The 13,380-nt window shown below is 42.1% G+C and overlaps 1 protein-coding gene across 5 annotated transcripts in view; it reads right to left on the reverse strand.

Moving 5' to 3' along the window:
- The window catches only part of TMEM131L (transmembrane 131 like), a 169,861-nt gene that overhangs the window by 55,595 nt on the left and 100,886 nt on the right, over window positions 1-13,380 (reverse strand). For all 5 annotated transcript variants that reach the window (XR_002522255.2, XR_002522256.2, XM_021938877.2 and 2 more), the window contains exons 8-9: window positions 1,019-1,096; window positions 386-539 (exon numbers count right to left, since the gene is read on the reverse strand). Coding sequence is in view for 3 of the 5 variants with exons in the window: in XM_021938877.2 (XP_021794569.1) it covers window positions 386-539; window positions 1,019-1,096 (232 nt within the window). In the remaining 2 variants the exon portion in view is untranslated. The remainder of the gene's footprint in view (window positions 1-385; window positions 540-1,018; window positions 1,097-13,380) is intronic.

Genomic DNA, 13,380 nt, shown 5'->3' on the forward strand with positions numbered 1-13,380 from the left:
AAATACAAAACAGCATGATGTGGTTAACTGAGCTTAGGCAAATCATTAAAAGTGGAACAAGAAACCCAAGACTTCAAATACTTTGTAAATATTTACATTAAACTGTCATGCCCACATAATTTGCTTACTGTCTCCAAACATCAAGAAAAATTATCCCTAAGGAAACTCAGAGCAGTTTGCAGTTGTTACTTAACTTCTCCCCAAAATGATACAGCCTTCTTAGCAGTTGCAGGTTGAGAACCAGTTACTACTACAATCGCTTAACAATTAAAGCAAAGGTTATTTGTCTTGGTTTGCTACGATACAATCTATACATAAATGCTATATAGAATAATGATGCAGACTGATCAAAATATAATGAAAAATTTTAAACATCCCACCTTACCTGAGGTCTCAGATTTATCTGTAGCTACGTAAACAATAGAGAGATGATCTAACAAATCTTGTGTGTTTTCTTCAAATTCTTTCGAAGAGTTTTCCGTTGTTACCATTATGCTCATTTGTAGACGCAAAACATCATCAGATTCCAGGTAACAACTCTGAGATTGGAGGAAGGAGGAAAAAAGGAAAAAAAAATCATCTCAACTTTGTGGTTTCAAACTATGGAGGAAAGGAAAAGCATTTCACGTAACAGCACATGTATGAGAACAGAATATACTGTTTTGTGTTTTATTTTTTTTGAGATGGAGTCTGGCTCTGTCACCCAGGCTGGAGTGCAGTGGCGCAATCTTGGCTCACTGCAAGCTCCGCCTCCCGAGTTCATGCCATTCTCCTGCCTCAGCCTCCCAAGTAGCTGGGACTGCAGGCGCCTGCCACCACGCCTGGCTAAGCTTTTTGGATTTTTAGTAGAGACAGGGTTTCACCAGGTTAGCCAGGATGGTCTTGATCTCCTGACCTCATGATCCACCCAGCTTGGCTTCCCAAAGTGCTGGGATTACAGGCGTGAGCCTTGTGTTTTATTTTTAAGCAAAGAGGAAGGAAGGAAAGCAGAGAGAAAACACTACATATTTTATTTTACCTTTAATTGCTGACACACTTTATTATGTAAACTGCATTCCAGTTGTACTTGCAAGAGGCTAGTATTAGTGGTTTCTGCCTAAAAGAAGAAAAAAGGGGGAAAAGAACTTAAAAGTAAGTAAAAGGCTCAATCTCACACTAATAATAAACAATCTATCATGTATTCAGAAACTACACTTTTTCATTTATTCAATAAATATTTGAGTATCTGCTAAATGCTGGACATTATTCTTTCTAGTGGATATACAACAGTAAGCTAAACAGAGAAATCTGTTCTCAGGACTGTCACTGAGCTTACATTCTAATGAAAATTGTAAGTCCTTCCTCAGGCAACATGAAAATTCCTTATTACACCCATAAGCAGATGAATATGTTCTAAATATACACAGCATTTCTAATGTTTGTCGAAAATTTTGTTTAAACACAGGAGTTTGTTATTTTAAAGTAGGTTTACAAAGTAACAAAATTCTAAGTGTGCCTTCCATCAGTACCATGACCTAGAAACCATGACCCTCAACTTAGACCAAAAAAAAGAGAGAGAGAGAGAGATGTCCAAAATTCAGTTGACTATCATTTTTAACAGGGAAGAGCTATGGATGAAAGAGACAAAAGTATATAAAAAGAATGCAGGACTCTGTCAAATTTAAATATCTTAACAGCCACCTGGGATGATGTCAACATACATTTAAGAAAAGGAAAATGAAAAATCCAATCAAGGGATACAACCTTGGGTAGGAGGGTGGGGGCTACAGGCATGTGAATACAGTAAAAACTTAGCCCAGTATGTGAATCTAAAAGACATGGGTTATGAGCCTTCCTCTTTCGTTAAGTGTAATGTCTCTGGCATAGTGATTCCAAAAAGGTACTCCACCCGGGAGCCACAGGCCAAACGTCAAATCTCGGCAAGGTAAGAAGGCACTCTCCAAAGCCTCGGCTGGCTTAATAGTGAATATCTACTAAAAAACCCAGGAAACATGCATTACTAAAAAGAATCACTACAATTATGTTTGTTAGATTTATAAGACTTACCCAAGTACATTATATAAGAATACATTTTAAACTACTTCAATTGTCATTCAGGCAATTAAACTACAGAAAAAAGGAATAAGTCAGGCACGGTAGTGGTTCACGTCTGTAATCCTGGCACTTTGGGAGGCACTGGAGCCCAGGAGTTGGAGACCAGCCTAGGCGACATGGCAAAACCCTATCTCTACTAGAAAAAATACCAAAATTAGCCAGGCATGGTGATGTGTGCTTGTAGTCCCAGCTACTAGGAAGGCTGTGACCGGAGGACTGATTGAGCCCAGGAGGTCAACGCTGTAGTGAGCCGTGACTCTTTTATTCTTTTAATGCAGTAAAAATGTTTAAGGAGTTTAATTAAGTTTGTAAATGGGACCAAACATTAAACACTCTTTTAAAGAAATCATTGTTCATATCTGCTAGTATTCTTAAATAGAATAATATGATTTGTAAAATGAATCTAAAATCTTAACCATTTTTTTTTGCTTTGTTTTTTTTGAGACAGCGTCTCACTCTGTTGTCCAGCTGAAGTCAGACAGTGCAGTCTCGGCTCTTGCAACCTCCACCTCCCAGGCTCAAGCCAACTTCCCACCTCAGCCTCCCAGGTAGCTGGGACTATAGGCGTGCACCACCACACACGGTTAATTTGTGTATTTTTTGTAGAGATTGAGCTTCACCATGTTGCCCAGGTTGGTTTTGAACTCCTGGGCTCAAAACAAGCTCCACACACCTGCAGCTCTAAGTGCTGGGAGTTGCAGGTGTGCACCAGCTGCACCAGCCTGAAGAACTAGATTTTTGAGGCAGTCTCGCTCCTGCCCAGGCTGGAGTCCTCGTGCTTGGATCTCAGCTCACACCAACTCCGCCTCCCCCAGGTTGCGCTTCATTCCTGCCTCAAAACTCCCGGAAGTAGCTGGGGACCTGAAGCGCCCACCACCTCGCCCAGGCTAGTTTTTGCTTTTTAGCCAAGGCAAGGTTTCTGGGTTAACCAGGTGGTCTGATCTCCTGTTCGTGATCCGCCCGTCTGGAAGCCTCCCAAAGATGCTGGGATTACAGGAAAGGCTTGGTACCCGGCGCCTTGACCCTTGAGCCACCCAGCCCGGCTACTGGGTTGTTTTGCTGAACGTCAACATCAAAGACATAAACAGAAAAAGCCCACTTTCTGAAACTGATTTTTATTTTATTTTTTGAGACGGAGTCTTGCTCTGTCGCCCAGGATGGAGTGCAGTGGTGCAATCTCGGCTCACTGCAAGCTCCGCCTCCTGGGTTCACGCCATTCTCCTGTCTCAGCCTCCCAATTAGCCAGGACTACAGGTGCTGGTTTTTTTTTTTTTTTTTTTTTTTAGTAGAGATGGACTTTCACCGTATTAACCAGGATGGTCTCGATCTCCTGGCCTCGTAATCCACCCGCCTTGGCCTCCCAAAGTGCTGGGATTACAGGCGTGAGCCACCACACCCGGCCAAAAACCACTTTCATTTCACCTTCTCACTTACTCTCCTCAAAGAAATCCATAACCAAGTCACACTGATTATACCTCCTTCATGAGCCCTTAAACCCACTCACTTCTCCTCTTGCTTAATACCCCCAGATATCAGGGGTTGGCAAACTATGCCCACAGGTTAAATCCAGTTTGCTGCTTGTTTTTGTAAACAAAGTTTTATTGGAACACAGCCATGCCTGTTCCTTTATGGACTGTCTACTGTTGCTTTCATGCTACGATGGCAGAGTTCAGTACTTGCAACAGAGACTGTAAAGCCCACAAGGTCAAAGTAAATACTCTAACAACACTAAACTACAGAAAAAAATTATGGTGCAGTAACCTCCTCCTAGTCTCCCTGCATCCACCTCCGCCCTTTCCACTCCATTCTCCACACTGCATCAAGAGTGAGTTTGCCCATATATAAATCTGGTCATGCCACTATTTGTTTAAAACTCTTCAAAGACTTCTCACTTGGCAAAAGCCCCAAATCCTCCGCTGTAGCTATAAAACTCCCGCACCTGCCTAGTCTCAACCTCCCTGTGCATGCTCCAACCTCACTGGTCTAGTTTCTGCTCTGCTTGCCTCACCACCTTTGAATTTTCTGTCCCTTTGCTTTGCACCCACTCCCCCAACCCACCCACCTCTCCACCTAGCTAAATCTGATTTATGCTTCATGTCCCAGCTTAAATATCCCTTTCAGACACCACAGCAACTTCTACCTGACCTTTTGTAACACTTCCCACAACAACCTGGTCAAGGTCTATCTTCCCCAGGGGATTCTAAGCATCTTGTGCTTAGAATGCACAATGCCTATCACTTCATCAGCACTCAATAAACAGCTGGTGAATGGACAGAGGTGGGCACACAGCCACAGATGCTACGGAATTGGCTTGAAAAGGGCAAGAGAAGCTTGAAAAGGGCAAGAAACAGAAAACAGTAAATGGTGCCTACAAAATAAAAGGACAACAAAAACCTGACTGTGTGTATTTCTGATCTGAAACTTTCAAAAAACGTTTGAAGAAAAAATCTCAACACACTTAGAGTACACATTTATAACTAAGTTTTTCGTTTTTTTGTTTTTGTTTTTTTTTTTTTTTTGAGACTGAGTCTGGCTCTGTCGCCCAGGCTGGAGTGCGGTGGCCGGATCTCAGCTCACTGCAAGCTCCGCCTCCCGGGTTCACGCCATTCTCCTGCCTCAGCCTCCCGAGTAGCTGGGACCACAGGCGCCCGCCACTTCGCCCGGCTAGTTTTTTGTATTTTTTAGTAGAGACGGGGTTTCACCGTGTTAGCCAGGATGGTCTCGATCTCCTGACCTCGTGATCCGCCCGTCTCGGCCTCCCAAAGTGCTGGGATTACAGGCTTGAGCCACCGCGCCCGGCCTGTTTTTTTTTTTTAAGAAATTGATAACAATTTAACTATGTTAAGGTCTTAACCTGACATGGCAATTCTCTACCCTACAATATTTCGTCAAATGAAAAGATGTTAAAAATTCACCATCATATTAACAGTTTTCGACATAATTAACAACCCTATTTTGCACAGTGATTTACTGTGATTTAAAGCCTAATATTTTGTCATTCTTAGTAAATCTCTGGATGGATGTAGTTATAACTTGCCATTTTAATTAAGATTCTTCTCTTAGTGAGAGGCATTTTAAAAAATCACTATTTTGTTTCATTTGCTGTAGGACATATTTCAGAATCCCACAAGGGGGAGTTCTAGCACCTCCAAACTGCCCTTTACAAGTATGCTAATTTTTCTAAACGAAAAAGTTTCAAGTTCGTATCTGTCTTCCTCAAAAGAACAAAACAATTGGGCTGGGCGCGGTGGCCCATGCCGGTAATCCCAGCACTCTGGGAGGCCAAGGCAGATGGATCATGAGGTCAGGAGATCAAGACCATCCTGGCTAACACAGTGAAACCCCATCTCTACTAAAAATACAAAAAATTAGCCGGGCATGGTGGTGGATGCCTGTAGTCCCAGCTACTCAAGAGGCTGAGGCAGGAGAATGGCATGAACCCAGGAGTCAGAGCTTGCAGTGAGCCGAGATCGGGCCACTGCACTCCAGCCTGGGTGACAGTGCGAGACTCTGTCTTCAAAAAAAGAAAAAAAAAGAAAAGAACAAAACAATGGCAATGTTATCTTGATAAAAAAGAAACTCTAACTAAAATATTAGCCAGGGAGCAACCACACACTAGGGTTACAAGTTCCCCCACTGTCCCCAACCGAGCACACTGTGTGACAACAGGACACGCCCTCATCCAGAGTAAGCCTGGGCTGATTAGACAGGAAAAACAAACAAAAACCTAATTTTCTAGTTTTGAAACCTCCTATACTCCTTTAACAAATCAGATCAGACATTTTATATAGAAAAAAGAAAAAGTAACTCTATAAACAACTTTTTCTTAAGTAGTCTTCATTGAAAGTACTAATATAGTTTATATATTTCATATTACTTCATATGAAGTATTATCCCCTTTTAGAAGAGGGGGGAAATTGTGGCTTGGAGGGGTTAAGAGACTTACCAAAGATCTTGGGGCTAGCTGGTAAAAAAACAGAACAAAAAAATAGCAGGTTTTAAATTGCAGTCCGTACTTACTTAACAAATCAAAATAGACCAAATCTATTTCTCCTAGGTACCTAACGGCCTAAAAATCCATCAACACAGGGATATATATTAGAAAACCATAACAAGATAAAATGCAAAAGTCAAGAAAATAGAAATGTTAAAACTTCTTTTGTATGGCACATATTTCCACAGTTTCGTGGTGAAGAAGTATGAATTTAGGGAACTGGATACTAGAGAGAAAGCAATCCTCTCCCTTCACTGGCTGAGGAATTGCCAGTGCTCTGGGCCACAAGAAGGGTGTGATTTGGGGGGACTGTGTGCAATTAAACAGGAAAGGAAATAACAGACTTTAAGTATTAAGTCATTTTGATGACTTATCACCAAGAGTAAAGCACAGCCTAATATATTTGAGAATCTACATTAATCCAGACAGAATGAACAAGAGGCTGGATGAGGTTCCTGGTAATAACCACATGAAACCTTTTCATTTAAGGACTATAACTCATGAAATCTGAAAGAATTACTTAGACAGGTCCCAATCTTAGATTCTATTTTTCTCAGACATCTTTCCCCCCTTTCACAATTTTGAATGCCAAATATTAGAGGTTATTATAAAAGTAAATCTCGGCCAGGTGCGGTGGCTCACACCCGTAATCTCACTTTGGGAGGCCAAGGAGGGTAGATCACTCGAGGTCAGGAATTTGAGACCAGCCTGTCCAACATGATGAAACCCTGTCTCTAGTAAAAATACAAAAATTTGCTGGGCATGGTGGCACACTCCTGTAATCTCAGCTTCTCAGGAGGCTGAAGCTGGAGAATTGCTTGAACCTGAGAGGCAGAGGTTGCAGTGAGCTGCAATTGCACCACTGCATTCCAGCCTGGGCAACAGAGTCCATCTCAAAAAAAAAAAAAAAGAAAAAGAAAATCTCTTATGCCAACATATGCATCTGGAACACTGATTCTGTATAAGCCATCTGACTGTTCCAGCAGGTGGCCCCCACACACAGTATTATGTACATGGCAAATGATCTTGTATAAAACGAGAGCTATCTTGGGTACCTTCCACATAACACTCAGATTCTAAAACCAAACTCCTAATTTAGTGTTTCCTGCATAACAGCAGGCTCAGCTATTAGTAAGTACTGTACAGCTATTTTTCCCCAATATTAAATAGCAATTGTGTTTCAACCCCCACCACCACCACTACCCTTTCATTCCTCAGATATTAACCACTAAAACAAAATCTAAGTATACTGCCAGACCCCCTCGTGCAAACATTTGCAAAAACCTAGGAAGTGGCTGAAATTAGTTTGCTTTTAGGAAAAAAGAGGCTACTACATATCAGTAGTATTTTTCCTTATCCACATCATTTTAGAAAAGGCAGTGTGGCCAAGCACTTTAGCCAACACAGATTTAGATCAAACCCCAGCCATGAAAGCCTGGGGGACATTCCCCCCCCCCCACTCTAAGACTCAGTTTCCTCTTCTATAAAATCAAGTTATTGAATTCACAGCAATATTATGGGTGCTAAATGAGATACATATGCAAACCACTGGGTACACAGTAGTCCTCAAAGGGGAGATTATATTGATGTGCTCATTCACAATTAATGCATTTATTTAATAAAATTCTACAACAAATAATTTAGGTGCTTGGGGGAAGCATTTTTCCCACATCAAAGCTTTTAGAAGAAAACTCTTTACCACCCCTTTGGTTTCCAAGAGATTTTTTTTCCCCTAAAACACTTCAGATTCTTTTTATTTCAGGATTGGTTCAGAACCCAAGAAAAAAGGAAGTATCATTTACTGGACACTACCTCCCACCCCCTGAAGTGTGCCAGAAACCCTGAAAGAGACAAAAAGCAACTGGGAGAATAAGATAACCCCTGTACTATCTAAACTTTTGGTTTGGCCAAGCGGAAGTCACCTGTGTTGAGCAACACCTTGGTTTTCACACCTGGATAACTAGCTTTTAACTATTACAAACTGGGCTGGCAGCGTCAGTAGAGCCATGTGGGATTTTCACCTTGATAGGTCAAGGCAGCGTATGTTGGCTCTGTCCTAAGGCAAGTAACTATTTTTATACAATTGGATGATGCTGGGCCTCAAACAAATGACAAATAGGCCCTGCATGTCTGGCACAGGCCCTGAAACAAGATCCAGGCTCGGCAAAAGTTTAAGCTTTGTGATGCAGGCTGCTGTCGCTTGACCTTGAGTAGCATGGGCACAGCTTATACTTAAGTAGGCATCGCGGTGGAGAGAATTAGGCTATAAAAGAAAGGATGCTGTGGTGGTTCCTCAAAAAACTGGAACAGAATTACCAATTCCATTTCTAGGTATACATTCAAAAGTGATAGCAGGGACTCAAACAGATGCTTGTTCATAGCAAGACTACTCACAAACGCCCCAAGGTGGATAAACAAAACATGATATATACGTGCAACAGAATATTATTCAGCCTTAAAAAGGAATAAAATTCTGATACATGCTATATAACATGGGTGAACCTTGAAGATATTATGCTAAGTGAAATAAACCAAACATAAAGCGACAAATACTGTATAATCCCACTTCTACGAGGGACCTAGAATAGTCCAATTCATAGAGACAGAAAGTAGAATAGTCGTTGCCAGGGAGAATAGTGATGGCTGAGGGAAGGTGTTTAATGGGTATGGAGTTTCCCCTTGAGGTGTTGAAAGAGTCCTGGAGACAGATGGTGGTGATGACTGTACAACACTGTGAATGTACTTACTGCCAGTGAACTGTACACATATAAATGGTGAAAATGGTAAATTTTGTGTTAAGTATATTTTACTCCATATATACATAGGGAAAGAGGGAGGCAAGAACTAGACACAGCTGAAATAGTTTGAAATAATCAAACCGGGCCAGGCGCGGTGGCTCACGCCTGTAATCCCAGCACTTTGGGAGGCTGAGGCGGGCAGGTCACGAGGTCAGGAGTTCGAGACCAGCCTGATCAACATGGTGAAACCCCATCTCTACTAAAAATACAAAAATTAGCCGGGAGTGGTCGCAGTCGCCTGTAATCCCAGCTACTTGGGAGGCTGAGACAGGGGAATCACTTGAACCCGGGAGGCGGAGGTTGCAGTGAGCGGAAATCGCGCCACTGCATTGCAGCCTGGGCAACAAGAGTGAAACTTCTCAAAAAAAAAAAAAAAAAAAAACCAAACCTTGCTGGGTAACCGATACAAAGTTATAGCTAAACAGACAGAATGAGTTCTGGTGTTCTACAGCACTACAGGGTAACTGCAGTTGACTATAATAAAGCTAGAAGGGAGGATTTTGAATATTCACGACACAATAAAATGATAAATGTCTGAGGTGATAATATGCTAATTACCCTGAGTGGATTGTTACACATTGTATACAATATCAAAATAGCACTCTTTATCCCATACATTAAGTACAATTATTACATGCCAACTAAAAAGGAAAAAAGAAAACAAAATCTCGAAAGCCAGGTTAAACAGACATAAAGAGAGAAGTGGAGATACTTTGAGATCTCATGGTGCAGATATTCAAAATGAAATGTATCTCTGTGCTAAATGGAGCTTTTAAAACAATCTAATAAAGGAAAACAGGCAAGATCTCAGCAGACTCAAAACACAGGCCAGGCACGGAAGCTCTCACCTGTCATTCTAGCACTTTGGGAGACGGAGGCAGGTGGATCACTTGAGTTCCGGAGTTTGAAACCAGACTGGGCAACATGGTGAAAGCCCGTCTCCACAAAAAAATATAAAACTTAGCTGGGAGTGGTGGTACATGCCTGTAGTCCCAGCAACTCAGGAGGCTGAGGAGGGAGGATCACCTGAGCCCGGGAGGTCAAGGTTGTAATGCACCGTGACTGCACCACTGCACTCTAGCTTAGGTGACAGAGCAAGACCCCGTCTTAAAACAAAAGTAAAAATAATTAAGAAACCACGATTGAGTTCTAGGAACTGTGAAGAAATACACTTAAATTCCCCAGAGTAAACAATTAAGGAGCTCTACCATCAAAGACTGAGGCGGCTACACCAAGTCTTACACAAACCTGGACAGGTGAGAGGAAACCAGGAAGGTGAGTGTGGAATGCTCAGTGCATTTTTCAATGGAGGTACAATTACTGCTTGTGCCCTGAGGTAATATGCTTGAGAAGTTTATGGCATTTAGGATTCAATCAAGAGAAGGAACAGCAAAGAGGAAACCATTAAAGGGGAACCAGGCAGGAAAGATAAACCGAGCCTGGGCCTGACTGGGATACTGAGCCGACAGGAGAGTATCTCTTATGTAAGATTATGCAATGCAACAAACAGAAAAAAGATTTGTTTGAACCATAGATGTTTTTAGTAGACCCAGAACTTGATTTTATCTCTTTTGCTTTGGGAGAACACACCGAAAAAAATCTAGAGAAATATCTAAAAGGAAAATAAATATCTAGACCAAAAAGTTTTTTAAAAAATTAAAGGAATGCACTAATTGAGAAAGACGAGACCAACACAAAAAGCTGGTTAAACTGAACAGTGGAGGACAAGCAAGTCCTGGGGGCACAGCCAACTAACACAGAAAAAGAAGGAACTATCCCCACTAGGCCCTGATGGACTCACATTTCCAAAGTGTCAACAACCGCTCACCTCAGGGCATCTGCTAAGAACACCACTCCAGTTGAAATAAGTGGACAAAAAGGAAACAAGCTTCCTTAAAAAGCAGGTTTCAGAAGGCCCCGCAAGTCCACAGTGAGAGGCAATGGAAACCACCCTGTGCACAGATCTCAACGTCACTGCCCACAGACTCCGCAGCCGCTCTGCTCCTAACACAGCTTCCGCACCACTAGCACAAAAGTGCCGGGAAATGCCAGAAACAAGGGCCCAAGGAAGAAACAGAAATCCACACACGGAAAACAGAAGGCAGGCAGGCCGAGCATCTGGGCTACCGCCAGGCAAATTTATAAACTCTGAGGGAAGGCCAGAGCGTCTCAGGTGCCCCTTCCTGAGCAGGGCGGTGGTAGGCACAGGTGGCTCCTCTCTAACCCCCAAAGTACCCAGATTAGCCTCCTGACTAATGGTGATCTCTCCCTGCCAAGCATTAAGTGCAAAGGTCTGAGACTCGACAACCAGCATGAATTCAAGGGGAAACCAAGCTGAGGCTCTCTCCAACTTCCTTCCCTCTCTTTGGCAAATATGAAGTACTGGGGACAATTCTGCTTAAAATTAGTGCTTGGAGGGCTGGGGGGTGGGGGGACACATTTTCCAAATTTTTTGGATGTGAGGTTAATAATCTGTTATTCTTGTGTGTTTCAGTAAGATTGTAGATTCAAGTAAGGATCAATTATTATTGAACCACCATAAATTCTGAAACCTTGGGGAAACCATGCACGTTCTAGCAAAAGAACAAATCCAGGCTGTAGCTGCTAAAAGTTCCCCAGCTGCACACAGGCATGGCGAACTTCTCTGATTAAAATAAAAACAAATAAAATAAAAACAAGAAATTGAGGAGGACTTCAAATTCTTTGAATGTTAACTCACAGGCCAAGATAATTTAATACATTACCATAGCCTTGAACTTTCATGTCCTGCCAGGGGTTTGCATCTCTGAATTTTAAAGTTCTCTTGGAGTTTCATAATAGGAGAGGGCTTATATTCAGAAGCTTCTTTTTAAAAAGTTAAGTGATTAAGGCATTTTAGCTATGTGCCAGAGACTAGTTCTAAGCTCTTTACATAAATTAATTGATTCAATAGCTACACCAACCCTATCCGAAAGGGCTATTATTACATATTTTACAGATAAACTGAGATACAGGGAGATCAGGTAACTTGGCTAAAGTCACTCAGAACCAAGATTTTTAGCCAGGTGGTCTGGTTTGGAATTCACCCTCTTATTCGCTCCCACTATGCATCTCTATGACAGGCATTTTATATGGCTGGTATTTTCTACTGCCATATTTTAACACTGTTATTTAATCTCATCACAAAAGCTCTGATAAACTGTACTGGATACTGCAGTTGAAAAGAATTTGGGATGGGAAAAGAGAGGAAGATGTGAACTTTCAACCCTGGTTACAGTGTGGCCTTGGGGCAGATTATTAAGTGAATTTATCTAATCCATCTCAAAGTTTCTAGGGGCAAACTCAACAGCAGACCCCAGCAGTTCGAGGAGGGTCAACAAAGAAATCAGGGGAGGGGTTGGCTCTCAGGGGAGGAGGAACAGGCCCGAGAAGGTGAAAGCACAGGGCTGGAAGTCAGCTGATCTCAGGCTTAACAGGTAATTCCAAAGGGTCAAGAGCACAGAAACCAAGGATGTCACAATGAAAGGCTTATTCTTCACCTAAACACTCCTGTCCTTTTATCCCAAGCCTTCCTCTCCCCTTGGAGGTCGAGGAATGACCTAATTGGTGGGCAACAGCCGGGGCTCTTGGAGGAGTTGGTTCTTTCCTCCTCCTCTCTACACTTTGGGAAGCATCTGTCCTTCAGACCCAAACTTCCCCTCCAGTGGACCGCCCCAAAGTCTACCCTAGGGGAGACGGAGTCAGTAACTCCTGGCTCTCTTACCCTAGCTAATACAGGAGAATATGTCTTATCAGTAATACAAAGCCGGTTTTAGTTCTCTAACTCCGGATTCTTAAACATCCAATGATTCAGAACTTGGTCAGGAAGAGAGGTGTTGTTAAGTGTCTCTAAGTCTTCTAACAAAAGTTTCTAAAATACTCTAATAGAATAAATGAAAGAAGTCAAAGGAAGGTCTGTGGGTCATATCTTCATAAACAGCTTATTATAATGTTTTCCATTTTAAGATTCATTTATCCGACCGTCAATCATTTATTTACTACATGTTATATTGCCAGACTCTATGCTAGGTAACAGGAAAACAAAGATTAAGGCATAATTCTTGCTCTTATGGGGTTAAATCTAGTACAGAAAAATCCATAAAAACAAAACCTTTTGAGTATTATAGCTGCTACAACAGGGATATCTTAGGGCGTTCAGTAAGGAACTAGTCAATTCTCCTGGGAGGCAAAAAAATAAAGAGAGACAAGGTAAACATTGAGTTAAAAGAGGGACCGGGAAACTGTGTCCTCACAGTAGCCAAGAAAGCAGAGATTTTAAAGCAGCAAACCGGAGGAAGATGGGGAGTGAAGAGACTCCACTGAGTCTGAAACAAAAGTGAGGGGAGGGAGAACACCCCCACTCACACATCTTGGTATTCTTTCTAGAGTCTTCGCAACACGCCCCTCCTTTCTTCCAGTCACCAACGCTTCTCTACCTCTCCCCTTCCCAAGTTCCCATTCCACAAAGCATTCTCA

Source organism: Papio anubis, chromosome 3 (assembly GCF_008728515.1).
Source record: "Papio anubis isolate 15944 chromosome 3, Panubis1.0, whole genome shotgun sequence".
Taxonomy (NCBI): domain Eukaryota; kingdom Metazoa; phylum Chordata; class Mammalia; order Primates; family Cercopithecidae; genus Papio; species Papio anubis.